This window comes from Lucilia sericata, unplaced genomic scaffold, assembly GCF_015586225.1.
Source record: "Lucilia sericata isolate MDLA Ls3-8-SP2 unplaced genomic scaffold, ASM1558622v1 Contig000521F_arrow, whole genome shotgun sequence".
NCBI lineage: Eukaryota > Metazoa > Arthropoda > Insecta > Diptera > Calliphoridae > Lucilia > Lucilia sericata.
Genome location: NW_023994533.1, coordinates 1,867 through 20,000, shown reverse-complemented (window position 1 = coordinate 20,000; position 18,134 = coordinate 1,867). Strand labels below are relative to the sequence as shown.

The 18,134-nt window shown below is 27.6% G+C and overlaps 1 protein-coding gene across 1 annotated transcript in view; it reads left to right on the top strand.

Moving 5' to 3' along the window:
- Window positions 1–16,953, top strand: part of LOC119605810 (phospholipase A1 member A-like) — a gene marked incomplete at its 3' end in the record, with an annotated part of 21,779 nt that extends 4,826 nt beyond the window's left edge. The window contains exons 3-5 of the mRNA XM_037959124.1: window positions 14,672–15,379; window positions 15,451–15,619; window positions 16,807–16,953. Of these exons, the coding sequence (XP_037815052.1) occupies window positions 14,672–15,379; window positions 15,451–15,619; window positions 16,807–16,953 (1,024 nt within the window). The remainder of the gene's footprint in view (window positions 1–14,671; window positions 15,380–15,450; window positions 15,620–16,806) is intronic.
- Between the last annotated feature and the right edge of the window lie 1,181 nt (window positions 16,954–18,134).

The window sequence follows — 18,134 nt, the reverse complement described above, 5'->3', positions numbered from 1 at the left end:
ATAATTATACAATTTTTTTCCTCAGAATAATTTCACCTCGTAAACTTAAGTTCAAACATTAACCCAAATATGAAATAAAAAATTTCAAGGATTTTATAAACAAAAAAAATTAAAGAATACTAATTGTTGTTACTAAAAAGTTTAAAAATTATATATTTAAATTGTTAATGGTTTTTTTATAAAAACAAAAAAAGTTCTGAAGTGTTTCGCATTAGCTAAAAAATACAATTTGACACAGGTGCATCATTTAATGGCCACAATTTAAACTATCAAGAAAATATATGTATATAATGTTAATGAGATAAAATGACTTTTAAGTTTTCTGAAAATAGCAGCAGCAGCACTTAGAGTAATTATTAAATGCTTTGTAGTGATATTTATTATTGGTTTGTTAGTAACATCGTTACCCAATTACGCATTTATGTGTATTTTAGTTTTTTTATCTTCTAATTCAGTGAATACAATAGGCGGACAGACAGACACCTAAATAAAAATCAAGTGCGAATTTTATTTATTTATGTTTATTGTTTGTGAGTTGTGAAATTATATGTTTTTTTTTTATCACAATAAAAAGGTTTTATTATTATTTTTTTAATACTGTGAAGGTATAAATTAATAAATACTGACATACATACATATGTATTTATAAATGCGATCCCTCATAACTTTGAATGCTATTAAAAAGTGTCAAGGTAATTATTGTTATAAAAATTTTTTATTACAATTAAACAAAATGTTTAAAAAACATTTTTATGACAAGAATTATATGTTTTCTAAGTAAGAATAAAATAATTATATTGTTTTTATAACTAAATTTTGTGAACTTATTCTTGTGTGACAAGAAAACAAACTATACATAAGCTTGCTTGCTTGAAACTAAGCTTTTGTCTTCTGTATAAAGATTAAAGAAACTTGTCTATTGTAAAGTTAAAAAATCATAAAGTTATCCAATGAAAATTTAAAAAAAAGTCCATAGGAAACTAATTGATCGTTAAGCAGCCTATATAAAACTGATCGATCTTTTCTATTAAAAACTGATCGATGTTAAAATTATCTATAGAAAACTGATCGATCATTAAGTTTTCTATAGAAACTGATCGTTAGAAAAGTTTACGATCATTAAGTTGTCTAGAGAGAACTGATCAAACTTCAAGTTTTGTAAAGAAAACTGATCGATCTTTAAGTTATCTTCTGAAAATTCATCGATCATTAAGTTTAGTATGGAAAACTGAACGATCATTAATTTGTCTATAGAAAACAGATCGATCATTAGTTGGTTAGTGTTAGTTAGAAGGATGTATTTACATCATATCCGAAGAAATACACCTAGACCTCTATCGAGCCTGTTGTGCGCTCCTTAACCAGAGCCTCAGGTGGGAATCGAACCCACCACCTTCGGTCTTCCCGACTAGAACACTATCAAACTTCATGTTTTGTATACAAAACTGAACGATCTCTAAGTTATCTTCTGAAAACTGATCGATCATTAAGTTTTCTATAGATAACTGATCGATGGTTAAGTTTTTGTATGAAACTAATTGATCATTATGTTTTCTTTAGAAAACAGATCGATCAATAAGGTTTCTATAGAGAGTTGATCGATCATTAAGCTTTCAATAGAAAACTGATCGATCATTAAGTTTTCTACAGAAAACTGATCGATCGTTAAGTTTTCTATAGAAAACTGATCGATCGTTAAGTTTTCTATAGAAAACTGATCGATCGTTAAGTTTTCTATAGAAAACTGATCGATCGTTAAGTTTTCTATAGAAAACTGATCAATCGTTAAGTTTTCTATAGAAAACTGATCGATCATTAAGTTTTCTATAGAAAATTGATCGATCATTAAATCTTCGGTAGAAAATTGATCGATCGTTAAGACTTCAAGAGAAAACTGATAGAACTTCAATATAAAACTGATCGATTATTAAGTCTTCAGTATAAAACTGATCGATTGTTAAGTTTTTTATAGAAAATTCATCCATCAATATATGTGTTTTCTATGGAAAACTAATTGATCTTTAAGTCATCTATAAAATATTGTCAAACATTAAGTTTTGTATGAAAAACTAATCGATCTTGATGTTATCTCATGAAAACAGAACGCTGTTTAAGTTTTCTATAGAAAACTAAACGATCGTTAAGTTTTCTATAAAAAAACTAATCGATCATTAAGTTTCCGATCATTAAGTTGTTTAGAGAAAACTGAGCAATCTATAGAAATTTGTTGGATTGTTAATTTTTTATGTAAAACTGATAGATCATTAAGTTTTGTATAGAAAACATTTCGATCATGTTTTCTATAAAGAATACTTAAACAATATTTAAAGAAAACTAATCACTATTTTGATATTCTCGAGAAAACTAATCGAACTTTAAGTGTACTATAGAAAACTGATCGATGTTTATATTTTCTATAGAAAACTGATCTGATCGATGTTTAAATTAATTAAATCTCTTCAATTGTTATGTTTTCTATAGAATATTGAAACTTTTTTTTTGAAAATTGTTAACTTTTCACCTATTTCTATAGAAACTGATCTTTGGTTTAAATTTCTTTTAAAATCATATCGAATATTAAAATTATAGCACAAAACTGATCAATATACTCGAGAAATGTCTCAATTACTTTTAATTTTAACTAAATAAAAGACTCATTAAAACCAAAATAGAAAGACTTAAGACACATACTTTACCTTTAAAAATATAAAGCACATGTGTCTTAAGTCTTTTGTTTTTGCTTAGACTTAATCAACCATTTCTTTTAGTCTTCCGCAAAAAACATTTAATTTAATATTTTTTTAACATTATATTTAGTTTTTTTTTTAAGTTTACAAAATATTTTCTCAAAATTTCTTTACACAAACAAATTTATTGTTTTTTTGTTTAATAAGGGGAATTTCCAATTATTAAAAGTAAATATTAGTATAACTTGGTAATACAATTTAACCCACTCAAGCTTAGCAAAAATGAAAACAAAAACAAAACTATGTATGTAATTTCATGACAAAGCATAGATTTGGTTCAATAAACCATAACAATTGATTGGCGCAATGCAAAACTCTCGAATATTCGTCTAGCAAGAAAACCACTAGTTTTGTTTTTTAAAGGCCATCTTCATAGTAAAATATTTTAAAAAGGTAGACTTTTACAAATAATGTTTTTTTTTTTCAGTTTTTGTTTTGCTCAATTTTTTGTTTACTATTTTTAACCAGCTTTAAGTAAATGGTTACTTAGTTACTACTTAACTGTTGAAATTGTGCGGGTTTGGGTTACTTTTGCTAGTAAATGTATAAATTTTAGAGTTTGTCTGCTGTTAACAATGATTTGTTTTTATTTTTAAAATTTTATGATAATTAAATTCCGGCAACTATGTATGTAGTTTTTTTCGTTTTCATAAACAAGCGGTTGAAAAACTTTACTTGGCATTTACAAATTTTTAACTGCTTTATAATAAATAAAAAAAAAATTTGAAGAAATTTTTGTAAAATTCAAACAAAATTTTTCTTTTACTTCCATGTGTGTAACTGAAAAAAAGAAATAGTAAAAATACATTACAATAATGCAATGGAATATTTAAGGAAAACCCACTAGATGACTCTTTATACCCCCCACAACTTGTAGTTGCTGTGGAAAATAGTTGCAGCAATAGTTGTCTCTCTGTCTGTCTGTCTATCTGTCTGTCTGTCTGTCTGTCTAAACCTGTACTAAGAGCTTATACTTATTATGAAATAATTTGAGGCAACTAAAATGATATCAAATTCAAGTTGCATGTTTAGTCACCTTGATTTTATTACAATCTTTATGTTTTTTTTTTTCTTCTTCTTTTATTATTATTATTGTAACAGTTGCAGTTGCTATTTGGCGCGTAAAATACTTTTTTTTCATAAAAATTTGTTTTTGTCTCATAAAGTTATTTTAGTTTATCACTTGATATTTAGCAAGATTTTTCATAGATGTTTTATCTTTATATTTGGTTTGCTTTGTAATTTATTTTTTTGTTTGTTAATTTTTTAAAACAATTTTTTTATGTTAAACGATGCATAATATTTTATAACAGTTATATTTATTGATTTAGTTGCTATTGTTTTATGTTAAGATTTCAAAATTACCATGATTAGCTATAAAAATTTGAATATTTAGTGGGTGTATCAGTTGTTAAAGATATGTAAAGTTTGTAACTACGAGGGTTGTGTTAAAAGTTCCTAAACATTCAAAAAGCAAAAGGTCTAAAAATGTTTAAATCAAAAACGATCAACAAAAATTTTCTTAAAATATCAAAAAAAATTATTGAAAACTTTAAATTTGCTATAGAAAATTGATCGATAATGAAATTTTCTTTAGAGATGGTTAATATTTCTATGAAAACAATTTCAAAGACTGATCAATTATTTGGTTTTCTACAGTGATCAAGAGATCAATCGTTAAGTTTTCTAAAAAAAAAAAACAGATCAATTGTTAATTTAGCTATAAAAAAGTGATCATTACTTAAGTTTTCTATAAAAAAAACTGATCGATTTTTAATTTTTCTATAACAACACTGATCGATTTTTATATTTTATAAAGAAAACTCCACAGTCATTAAATGTTGTATAGACAGATCGTTAAGTTTTTGTTGGAAAAACTGATCAATAGTTAATTTTCTATAAAATAAGTTTTATCGAAAACTTAAAGTTGAATATATAAATCTGATCGATGTTTTCTATAGAAAATTAAATAATCGTTAAGATTCCTATAAAAAACTGACCAATGCCTGACAATGGCAAAGAAAATGTCACTGTCAGACATGCGTGAAACTCTGCATTCGTGTCCTCTCCAAATGCTCTACATTCGTCTGAATCCGCACGTCTACTTTTATATAGATGTCCACTCAGAATACGTAAACTAACCTAGGACTGGCTCATTTTGAGCGGATTTCTCGTCTTGCTCTCATCAGGGTCACCCCATAGGATTTTTGTGGTTTTACCCACCGTTTCATTATTCCAAGACAACTTATGGGATTCTCTCATCCATATTTTTAATTCAGCTTTTGTTACATCGAATGGTTTTGCGCTCCCTTCCCTTTAAAGCTATTTCATTTGCCCTTTCGTTGCCGACTACTCCTGAGTGGCCTGCTAGCCATATTATGCAAACTTTACCTCTGGGAGAATAATCAGTTAAAGCTTTCTTACAATCCACTATGATCTTAGATTTAATTCACATCACCAGATATCGCCCAATTGCCTTCCGGCTGTCGGTAAATATATTAAGCCCTGTGGGCGCCATATTTAGTCTAATTCAATTTACACATTCCATTATTGCTCGGACTTCTGCCTGGAAGCTTGTCTTCAGTATAGAACCCCTGACCCACCTACTGGTATTTCCTCTAATGATCCGCTTGACTAAGACATTCTATCTAGGATCAGCCTATCAAAGTTTCCGACATATTCTGTGTTTGTTATGCCTCTGTGTTTGTATACCTCGAGATACCTTTTTGATACCTGATAGTTATAGCATGTAGTTGATCCAGTTACGTAGCATCCGGTCAACATAAAACTGGTCTTGGGATTGGATAAGAGTATCAGTGTGCACGTTATTGAAGACGCCTTCGATGTCAATGCATACCGTCAGTATATACGGTTTGCTATCGAAGGATTCACCTATGTAGTGGACAAATTCGTTTAAAGCGGTTTCCATTAATCATAGATTTTTTTATAGAAAAAATTTATTGATCATTAAGTTTTACACAAAGCGATCATTATATTTTACATAGAAAACTGATCAATTGTTAAGTTTTAATTTAAAGAAAACTGATCGCTCATTAAATTGTCTATATAAATCTGATCGAATGTTTTCTATAAAAAAACTTAACGATTGTTAAGTATTCTATAGATAAAACTGATCGATCATAAAATGTTCCATAAAAACTAAGTGAACGATCATGGATCACAGATAAAACCTAATTTTTTATAGAAAACTTAACGATCATCAAGTTTATTATAAAACTGGTCGATCGTTAAGTTTGTTTTTAAAGAAAACTTCTATAGATAAAACTAATCAATCATAAAATTTTGAATAAATAAACATTCATTGAAAATTTAAAGTTTTAAAACTGATCAATCATAAAATTTCCAATAGAAGCTGAATGATCGTTAAGTTCTCTATAGACAACTGATCGATGATTTAGTTATTTATATAAAAGTGTACGATCATTTTCTATAGAAAACTATTTCTCTATAGACAACTGATCGAAGATTTAGTTATTTATATAAAAGTGTACGATCATTTTCTATAGAAAACTATTTGATCGTTCATTTATGTTTTCTATAGACAACAGATCGATCGTTAACATTTCTCAGATAACTGATAAATCCTTAAATTTTCGATCATTATATTTTCACTAGAAAACTAAACGATCTTGAAGAGTTCTATAGAGAGCTGATCGTTTATTAAGTTTATTTATAAGATCGTTAATTTTTCTATAGAATATTGATCGCTGAACGATCAATAATTTTTTATAAATAAATATTTTACTAGAAAACTAAACGATCTTTTAGTGTTCTATAGAGAGCTGATCGTTTATTAAGTTATTTTTAGAAAAATTGTTTCTATAGTAAAGTGATCTATTTATATGATCGTTAATTCTTCTATAGAATATTGATCGCTTAATGATCATTAATTTTCTAAAAATAAAAATTATCGATCATTATATTTTCATTAGAAAACTAAACGATCTTTAAGTGTTCTATAGAGAGCTGATCATTTATTAAGTTATTTATACAAAATTTGTTTCTATAGTAAAGTGATCTATTTATACGATCGTTAATTTTTCTATAGAATATTGATCGCTGAACGATCATTCATTTTCTATAAATAAAAATGATCGATCATTATATTTTCGCTAGAAAACTAAACGATCTTTAAGTGTTCTATAGAGTGCGGATCTATAGAATGTTGATCGCTTGTTTTATGTTTTATAGAAAATGGGGCGATCGTTAAGTTTCATTAAATTTTTCACTAGAAAACCTTAAAGATATTTAAGTGTTCTATATCGATCGGTCGATTATTAAATTAAAACAGAATGAACTTTTTCTAGAACACTCTTTGATCGTTAGTTTTAAATAGACAATTGATCGGTTGTTATGCTTTCTATATAAAACTGAGCGATCTTTAAGTTGTCTCTAGATAAAACTTATTGATCATTAATGTGTATATACGATCGTTTAGTTATCTATAGAAAATCGATCGATTGTTATGTACTTTTATCAAAATTATTATGAAATAAATATAGCAAATATTGACATAATCAAATTTGAAGGAAGTTTTTTGTAAACTATAACAAAATTTTATAAAATTATTACGTCTATTTAAATGATTTGCATATTTTTCTGTAATAACATTTTTCCGTCAGTTAAAATATTTACCAAATTTATATCATAAACATAATTTATTATTTTTTTTTTATTTTACTTAAATAATCAACTTGTTTCTTCCACCCAAAACACCCCTAAAAAGTTGTGCTAACACCTTTTTGATAACATTTACAAATGACATAAGTATTTAAACACAAATGTAACGTGACTAAACTAGTTTAAATTATTAAACAATCAATCATAAATAATAAAAATAAAATTTTACGAAAAATTTAATTTAAAAAAATCAAAAAACTACTTAAATATTTAATGAAATTTAGCAACAAAAAATTAGGAAATCTGTGTTTTTCAGTCTGGCTACGCGATAAAAAAAATGAATAAGTTTCATAAAAAAACCGCAACAGAAAATTAAACGAAAAATTAGTGTTTGTGTGGAAGTAAACCAGAAATATTTTATAATTTTAGTTTTTTTTTTTTTAATTTATTTGTCCAAATAAAGTTAAGTGTAACACTGTTAATAACAAATATGATAAAAATAAAAGTAAAATAAAATGTATAAAACAAAAAAAACTAACAAACACTCTAAACATTTGCTAATAGACACTTAAACAGCTTTAATGGAGCTTTATGATGACATGCCTTACTTTTTTAACTGTGATACTTTTACCAGATTATAAATTCTCAGATTTATTACATTGAGTTATTGCTTCCTAAAGAATATAATCCACTTAATACATCATGTAAAATTGAGAAAAATCGAATTTACATTGTGCAAAAGCAAATTGAAATGCAATATAAAATTAAGAAATTAATTTATGAAATCTATCCAATACCAATTCAGAATTTCAAATTATAATTGTGAAAATACCAATTGAAATTTAACAATCAAAACTAATGTTAAAACAAGAAAAGAATTGTAATTAAATATTAAAAAATAATATTGAATAATACATAATTGAAATTGAATTGAAATCTAATTAATATTCGAAAAACGTAAATCATAATTGAGAAAGAAATCGTAATATTGAGAAAACCTAAGTTAATATTGATGCAAATAATTGAAAAAATAAACATTGAGAAAAAAATACTAGAACAGGTCAGAAAACGAACTGGAACTGAACTAGAAGTGAACTAGAAGTGAACTAGAACTGAACTAGAACTGAACTAGAACTGAACTGAACTATAACTGAACTAGAAAGTAGAACTGAACTAGAACTGAACTAACTGAACTAGAACTGAACTAGAACTGAACTAGAACTGAACTAGAACTGAACTAGAACTGAACTAGAACTGAACTAGAACTGAACTAGAACTGAACTAGAACTGAACTAGAACTGAACTAAAAGTGAACTAGAACTGAACTAGAACTAAACAAGAGTTACTTAGTTAGTTAGTTGGTTAGTTAGTTAGTTAGTTAGTTATTTAGTTAGTTAGTTAGTTAGTTAGTTAGGTAGTTAGTTAGGTAGTTAGTTTAGGTAGTTAGTTAGTTAGTTAGTTGTTAGTTAGTTAGTTAGTTAGTTAGTTAGTTAGTAGTTAGTTAGTTAGTTAGTTAGTTAGTTAGTTAGTTAGTAGTTAGTAGTTAGTTAGTTAGTTAGTTAGTTAAGTTAGTTAGTTAGTTAGTTAGTAGTTAGTTAGTTAGTTAGTTTAGTAGTTAGTTAGTTAGTAGTTAGTAGTTAGTTAGTTAGTAGTAGTTAGTTAGTAGTTAGTAGTTAGTTAGTTAGTTAGGTAGTTAGTTAGTTAGTTAGTTAGTTAGTTAGTAGTTAGTTAGTTAGTTAGTTAGTTAGTAGTTAGTAGTTAGTTAGTAGTTAGTTAGTGTTAGTTAGTTAGTTAGTTAGTTAGTTAGTTAGTTAGTTAGTTAGTTAGTTAGTTAGTTAGTAGTTAGTTAGTTAGTTAGTAGTTAGTTAGTAGTAGTAGTTAGTTAGTTAGTAGTTAGTTGTAGTTAGTTAGTTAGTTAGTTAGTTAGTTAGTAGTTAGTTAGTTAGTTAGTTAGTTAGTAGTTAGTTAGTTAGTTAGTTAGTGTTAGTTAGTTAGTTAGTTAGTTAGTTAGTTAGTTAGTTAGTTAGTTAGGTAGTAGTAGTTAGTTAGTTAGTTAGTTAGTTAGTTTAGTTAGTAGTTAGTAGTTAGTTAGTTAGTTAGTTAGTTAGTAGTTAGTTAGTTAGTTAGTTAGTAGTTAGTTAGTTAGTTAGTTAGTTAGTTAGTTAGTTAGTTAGTTAGTTAGTTAGTTAGTTAGTTAGTTAGTTAGTAGTTAGTTAGTTAGTTAGTTAGTTGTAGTAGTTAGTTAGTAGTTAGTTAGTAGTAGTAGTTAGTTAGTAGTTAGTGTTAGTTAGTAGTTAGTTAGTTAGTAGTAGTAGTTAGTTAGTTAGTTAGTTAGTTAGTTAGTTAGTTAGTAGTTAGTTAGTTAGTTAGTTAGTTAGTTAGTAGAGTTAGTTAGTAGTTAGTTAGTTAGTTAGTAGTTAGTTAGTTAGTTAGTAGTTAGTTAGTTAGTTAGTGTTAGTTAGTTAGTTAGTTAGTTAGTAGTTAGTTAGTTAGTAGTTAGTTAGTTAGTTAGTTAGTTAGTAGTTAGTTAGTTAGTTAGTTAGTTAGTAGTTAGTAGTTAGTTAGTTAGTTAGTTAGTAGTTAGTTAGTTAGTTAGTTAGTTAGTTAGTAGTTAGTTAGTTAGTTAGTTAGTTAGTTAGTTAGTAGTTAGTTAGTTAGTTAGTTAGTTAGTTAGTTAGTAGTTAGTTAGTTAGTTAGTTAGTTAGTTAGTTAGTTAGTTAGTTAGTTAGTTAGTTAGTAGTTAGTTAGTTAGTAGTTAGTTAGTTAGTTAGTAGTTAGTTAGTTAGTTAGTTAGTTAGTTAGTAGTTAGTTAGTTAGTTAGTTAGTTAGTTAGTTAGTAGTTAGTTAGTTAGTTAGTTAGTAGTTAGTTAGTTAGTTAGTTAGTTAGTAGTTAGTTAGTTAGTTAGTAGTTAGTTAGTTAGTTAGTTAGTTAGTAGTTAGTAGTTAGTTAGTTAGTTAGTTAGTTAGTTAGTAGTTAGTTAGTAGTTAGTTAGTTAGTTAGTTAGTTAGTTAGTTAGTTAGTAGTTAGTTAGTTAGTTAGTTAGTTAGTAGTAGTTAGTTAGTTAGTAGTTAGTTAGTTAGTAGTTAGTTAGTTAGTTAGTAGTTAGTTAGTTAGTTAGTGTTAGTTAGTTAGTTAGTTAGTTAGTTAGTTAGTAGTTAGTTAGTTAGTTAGTAGTTAGTTAGTTAGTTAGTTAGTTAGTTAGTAGTAGTTAGTTAGTAGTTAGTTAGTTAGTTAGTTAGTTAGTTAGTTAGTAGTTAGTTAGTTAGTTAGTTAGTTAGTTAGTTAGTAGTTAGTTAGTTAGTAGTTAGTTAGTTAGTTAGTTAGTTAGTTAGTAGTTAGTTAGTAGTTAGTTAGTTAGTTAGTTAGTAGTTAGTTAGTTAGTTAGTTAGTTAGTTAGTTAGTTAGTTAGTTAGTTAGTTTTAGTTAGTTAGTTATTCCAACTGGCCCTTTTATTATTCAATTAATATTATCTCATATTGTATTAATAAATTTATTTTCTACTTTATTTATGATCTGTTTTGTTTCCGTCTCTTCTCTCGTCGGTTTCTTGTAACTAGGTCTACAATAGTAATAAAAAAATTTAATCATATTGATGCTACTCACGTTCATTTGTGCAACATTTATGAACGAACCGTGATCACTTTGCTATTACACCGATGAAGACGACAGACATACATACATACATACATGCAAACATGTTTATTTTGACTACAAACAAAACCACTCAAACTTTTCATCGTGTTAACGCTGTAGTTTTAACAAATTTGTTAAATGCAATGCAAAAATACGCTACATAAAACGTAAACAAAAGTAGGAAGTCGGTGGAACAGCAAAAAGATAAAAACTAAAACTCTAAATAAAATTATTAGATAATCATGGAAGTTCAAGTTAATGCAAGATTCATTTGCAATTGTAGTAGACATGATGATCGTTTTAAAAAACGGACCCGTGGTTTACAAAAAACAAAAACAGTATGTTAATTTTGCGCAAAAAAATTGTTGAAAAACAAACAAACTGACATGTTTTAGTGTCATTATGTTAAGAGGTTTAAATTTTGTAGGTAAATAATCACTTAAATGAACTTTTTGTGTTTACATCGGAGTATGTAGTTAAAAAATCAGATAGTTGGAGGTTTTGAAGCAAAATTGTTATAGTGAAGGAGATACGATGGGGTTCATATGCAGAGGCTATTACTTGTAAAAAAGACCCCCAGCGATTGTAAACAGTTCATAAATAATTAAACAAGGGTGTCAAATGTTTGGCTTACAAAACTTAGGGGCTGATAAGTCGTAATTTGATATTAAAATATTTCAAAGTTTTTGAAAGACAATTCACACAATTTTTGCAAAAAGGAACAATTTATGTCAATTTATTTTTATAAAATGACAGTAAATAACACTATTATGTTCCCAGTAATTATGCTCCAATTAATCTCAATATAAACTATTGTTTTGCAATTTCCTTTGATCCCATGTTGATCTCAATTATAAATGAAAAATATTTCGAAACGCCATAACAAATAAAGTCAGTAGTTCAATACTTTAAAAAAACAATTTTCCATAAATATACTTAATAAAACTTTTCCGCTTAATAACTTATGTAAATAGGCTCAAAGTCTGGACATTCATAGAGTAATATCAAGTTAAAGTACCTGGTATTTGGTTTATTAAATGGCGCCAAAATTAAAAAAATATATACAGAAACATAATTTTCAAACATGCTGTCACAATTACAGCTGGTCTGGTCTGATCAGTTTTGAAAACGAGTCCCACTAGTTGTATGGAAAAATAAAATTAATATTAAAATAATAACAACAACAGTATTTGTTTTTAAACCGTTATAGAAGGAGCAGACAATTTGTGGAAGAGATAAACACAAAAACTTCCGGTACTTTTACTTTCCTTTTTCTTTGGAAAAATGCAATAAAAGAAATACAAAAAAAAACTTGACTATGACGTAGTATTGGAAAATGAGAAAAAATACTAAAAATAAACTTGTTTGTTAATAAGGATATTCACTTGTGGGAGTTACTATTAACATGGGTTTCCATCGTATACAGTGCTCAAAAAAATAAAAGCTTTCATTAGATAAAGTTTTTTATACAAAAGTTTTCGTTAGATAAAGTTTTCGTTAGACAAAGTTTTCTATAGAAAAGTTTCCTTAGACAAAGTTTTCTATAGAAAAGCTTTCGTTAGACAAAGTTCTCTATAGGAAAGCTTTCGTTAGACAAAGTTTTCTATAGAAAAGCTGTCGTTAGACAAAGTTTTCGTTAGGAAAGGTTTTTTAGACGAAGTTTTCTATAAAAAAGTTTTCGTTAGACAAGTTTTCTATAGAAAAGTTTTCGTGAGACAAAGTTTTCTATAGGAAAGTTTCGTTAGACAAAGTTTTCTATAGAAAAGCTTTCGTTAGACAAAGTTTTCTATAGAAAAGCTTTCGTTAGACAAAGTTTTATATAGAAAAGATTTCGTTAGATAAAGTTTTCGTTAGACAAAGTTTTCTATAGAAAAGTCTTCGTTAGACAAGTTTTCTATAGAAAAGTTTTCGTGAGACAAAGTTTTCTATAGGAAAGTTTCGTTAGACAAAGTTTTCTAAAGAAAAGCTTTCGTTAGACAAAGTTTTCTATAGAAAAGCTTTCGTTAGACAAAGTTTTCTATAGAAAAGCTTTCGTTAGACAAAGTTTTCTATAGAAAAGCTTTCGTTAGACAAAGTTTTCTATAGAAAAGCTTTCGTTAGACAAAGTTTCCTATAGAAAAGCTTTCCTTAGATAAAGTTCTCGTTAGACAAAGTTTTCTATAGAAAAGCTTTCGTTAGACAAAGTTTTCTATAGAAAAGTTTTCGTTAGACAAAGTTTTCTATAGAAAAGCTTTCGTTAGACAAAGTTCTCTATAGAAAAGCTTTCGTTAGACAAAGTTTTCTATAGAAAAGTTTTCGTTAGACAAAGTTTTCTATAGAAATGCTTTCGTTAGACAAAATTTTCGTTAGGAAAGGTCTTCGAAAAGTCTTCGTTAGACAAGTTTTCTATAGAAAAGTTTTCGTGAGACAAAGTTTTCTATAGAAAAGTTTTCGTTAGACAAAGTTTTCTATAGAAAAGCTTTCGTTAGACAAAGTTTTCGTTAGACAAAGTTTTCGTTAGACAAAGTTTTCGTTAGGAAAGGTTTCTTAGACGAAGTTTTCTATAAAAAAGTTTTCGTTAAACAAAGTTTTCTATAGAAAAGTTTTCGTTAGACAAGGTTTTCTATAGAAAAGCTTTCATTAGACACAGTTTTCTATAGAAAAGCTTTCGTTAGACAAGTTAGTTAGTTAGTTAGTTAGTTTGAAAGGAGGATGTATATACATCAAATCCGAAGAAATACACCTAGGCCTCTATCGGGCCTTTTCGTTAGACAAAGTTTTCTATAGAAAAGCTTTCATTAGACAAAGTTTTCTATAGAAAAGCTTTCATTAGACAAAGTTTTCTATAGAAAAGCTTTCGTTAGACAAAGTTTTCTATAGAAAAACTTTCGTTAGATAAAGTTTTCTTTAGACAAAGTTTTTAAAAAAAAGTCGTTGGTAGAGAAGTTTTCTATAGAAAAGTTTTTGTGAGACAAAGTTTTCTATAGGAAAGTTTTCGTGAGACAAAGTTTTCTATAGGAAAGTTTTCGTGAGACAAAGTTTTTTATAGAAAAGTTTTCGTTAGACAAAATTTCTATAGAAAAGTATTCGTGAGACAATGTTTTCAAAAGAAAAGTTTTCGTGAGACAAAGTTTTGTAAAGAAAAGTTTTCGTGAGACAAAGTTTTCTATAGAAGAGTTTTCGTTAGACAAAGTTTTCTATAGAAAGGCATTCGTTAGACAAAGTTTTTTATAGAAAAGTTTTCTATAGAAAAGTTTTTGTTAGACAAATTTTCTATAGAAAAGTTTTTGTTAGACAAATTTTCTATAGAAAAGTTTTCGTTAGACAAAGGTTTCTATACAAAAGTTTGCGTTAGAAAAGTTTGGAAAAGTTTTCATTTGATAAGTTTTCTATAGAAAAGTGAACTCCCCTATTTTTCTTAATTCGTTTGCACATCATTGGATTGCATGCTGAGGATGTTCGTTTATTTCACCTAACTTTGTTTTGATGGCAAATAAGGAAAAAAAATGTGTTTTTACAAACACATAAAATGACACACGAAACATAGATTTAGGTGTTAAATTTTCTCTAGTTTTAAAAATGTTTGTGGCAACCTGTTTTTTCCGCAAAATATGATTATATAATTTAAATACACTGCTAAAAAACTATTTCAACTTTTCACTTTTTACAGAAGCTCAAGCTAAAAATGAAACCCAAGTTTATGTCACAGAATCCTGTTTGGAGAAACCATTTCGATGTCCCCATCCTAAAATACAATTTTTCCTATACACTCGACGCACACAGGATAATCCCGAATTTATAGATGTTCTTAACGATAATGCCCTATACTATACGCATTTTAATCCGCGACATCCTACCAAAATTATAATACATGGCTTTGGTGGTGGTCGTAATTTGAGTCCAAGTCCCGATATACGGCAAGCTTACTTTAGTATAGGGGAATATAATATTATTATTGTGGATTATGGTTCAGCGGTAAAGGAACCCTGTCTCAGTCAAATGGATTGGGCACCACGTTTTGGTGGTCTTTGTATATCTCAGTTGGTGAAATATTTAGCCAGACATCCGAGAGGGGTACAACCGGATGATTTACATTTTATCGGTTACAGTGTGGGTGCCCATATAGCGGGTCTGGTGGCTAACTATCTAAAACCAGGCGAGGGTAAAATGGGTAGAATTACTGCTCTAGATCCTACAATATTCTTTTATGCGGGCGCCAATAACTCAAGGGACTTGGATTCATCAGATGCTCATTTTGTGGATGTTTTACATACAGGTGCCGGTATTTTAGGTCAATGGCATTCTAGTGGTCATGCGGATTTCTACGTAAATGGTGGTACTCGTCAGCCCGCCTGTGTGGGGTCAGCTACTCTATTTCGTAAGTTTTTGTTTAATATCTTATAGGAGATCGTTTTAAATAAATAAATTGTTTTCTATTTTATTTTCCAGAAACATTGGCTTGTGATCATACAAAGGTTACACCCTACTTTATTGAATCGATTACTACGAAAAAAGGTTTCTACGCCGGTCCTTGTCCAAACCTATTTACCTATCTGATAGGTTGGTGTGAACCCAAGGACTCGGAATATGTGTTAATGGGCGAACATGTATCACATAAGTAAGAAAAAATTAACCATAAAGTTATCGATTACATTTCAGAAATAACATTTCGTTAGACTAGAAGTCTATTCTTAAGTTTCTTTTACAGAAAAGCTTTTGTTAGACAAAGTTTTTGTTAAGAGAAGTATTTTATAGAAAAGTTTTCGTGAGACTAAATTTTCTATAGAAAAGTTCTCGTTAGACAAAGTTTTCTATAGAAAAGTTTTCGTTAGACAAAGTTTTCTATAGAAAAGTTTTCGTTAGACAAAGTTTTCTATAGAAAAGTTTTCGTTAGACAAAGTTTTCTATAGAAAAGATTTCGTTAGACAAAGTTTTCTATAGAAAAGTTTTCGTTAGACAAAGTTTTCTATAGAAAAGTTTTCGTTAGACAAAGTTTTCTATAGAAAAGTTTTCGTTAGACAAAGTTTTCTATAGAAAACTTTTCTATAGAAAAGTTTTCGTTACACACAGTTCTCTATAGAAAAGTTTTGGTTAGACACAGTTTTTTATAGAAAAGTTTTCGTGAGACAAAGTTTTCTAAAGAAAAGTTTTCGTTAGACAAAGTTTTCTACAGAAAAGTTTTCGTTAGCCAAAGTTTTCTATAGAAAAGTTTTCGTTAGACAAAATTTTCTATAGAAAAGTTTTCGTTAGACAAAATTTTCTATAGAAAAGGTTTTCGTTAGATACAGTTTTCTATAGAAAAAGTTTTTCGTTAGACAAAGTTTTCTAAAGAAAAGTTTTCGTCAAAGTTTTATATAGAAAAGTTTTCGTTAGACAAAGTTTTCTACATAAAAGTTTTTGTTAGACACAGTTTTCTGTGAAAAAGTTTTCGTTATACAAAGTTTCTATTGAAAAGTTTTCGTTAGACAAAGTTTCGTTATTCAAAGTTTTCTATAGAAAAGTTTCTGATGGACAAAGTTTTCGTTGTTCAATGTTTTCTATAGAAAAGTTTTTGTTAGACAAAGTTTTCTATAGAAAAGTTTTCGTTAGACAAAGTAATCTATAAAAAGTTTTCGTTGACAAAGAAAAGTTTTTTTAGAAAAGTTTTCGTTAGGTAAAGTTTAACAAAACAAAGAAAGCTTTTATTAGAAAGTTTCATTAGACAAAGCTTTCGTTATACATTTTTATTAGAAAAACTTTTCTAATTATTATTTTTTATTTAATTTTAAATATTAACCCTGTTCCAACCTAATTCCCTAATTACAGAGCCCGTGGCACTTATTACGTCACCACCAATGCCAAGCCACCATTTGCTCGTGGTTTCCCCGGCAAAGGAAGATCAGCTACCACGGGAGAATATCAGGGTGTACGAAGGAGACGTCATCTGCCGGCATTTAATGAAAATGATGAAAAGTGTTTTGTTAAATTTCTAAAATTTTATTAATTTTAGTTGATCTAATGTGATTTATTATTTAGTTGATTTATTTTAGTAGGTGTGTACCTTTTATTTGCATTAAGCCAATTTTGCATATTTATTGTTAAACAAATAATTTTTTAAGCAAAGGAAAAATGGAACATAAAAATGTTTTATTTTATTAAAAATTAGCTTTTTATAGAAGTATTTGGTTTAATTTTTTTTAAGTCACGATAATGATGATAAATGAGGGAAAAATAATGAAATTATTTAACATAGCTTTTTTTTAAATTAATTAAAAATTTACAAGAAAAGTATATTTCTGGTAGAATGTTCTTTAATAACTAATTACTTTTATATATTTGTATATTCTTTTATTTTGAAAATTTTCCAAATATTCTAATATTTATTCTAATTTATTTATGTATATAATTATCATCATTATCGTTTAAGAAAAATAGGTAACATTTAACGGTTACGGTAATGTTTTTTAAGCAGCCCTCTAGCCATTAATCAAAGTTATTTGCATTAGTTTTAATAATGAAATAAAACTTATCTAATCATTAGTTAATATTTTTATTAATAACTATAAAATTTAACTATAAAAATTTAAAATTGTAAACTGTATAAAGAAAACTTTAAATAAAACTGAAATCGAATTAAAAAAAGCTTTAAGTTTAATTAATAATGCGTTAAATTAACCAAGAAGTTACTTTTAGCAAATTCAACAACACCCTGTAAATGTAAAACGTGGCAACTTTGGTATTTTTACAAATATTTTTCTACTTATCCAAACAAGCATACTCAACTAATGGAACTTCACTTGTGTAATTTGTTTTACAAAGGTAGTTTTACATTTTGATTACAATTGGAACCGCTGTCGACATACCACTTAAAAGCACACAAAGGGCGATAATTAAGCGACTATCAAAAGACCACATTTTGTGTCATTTATAAAGATAAATAAATAGGAATGTATAGTCGGTCATGATCGATCATATTATACCTTACTCCAGTTATGAGTGTCGACAACCCTGTATTCAAAAATTTTTTACTCAATTTTGGGCCAAAGTGAGTTTTTCATGGCAAATGATTCCTCAATTCATTCTCCACGTCTGCTATAAATTTCGGATTAAAATGTTAACTATTTTTATACCCTTCACCATAGTGAAACTCAACG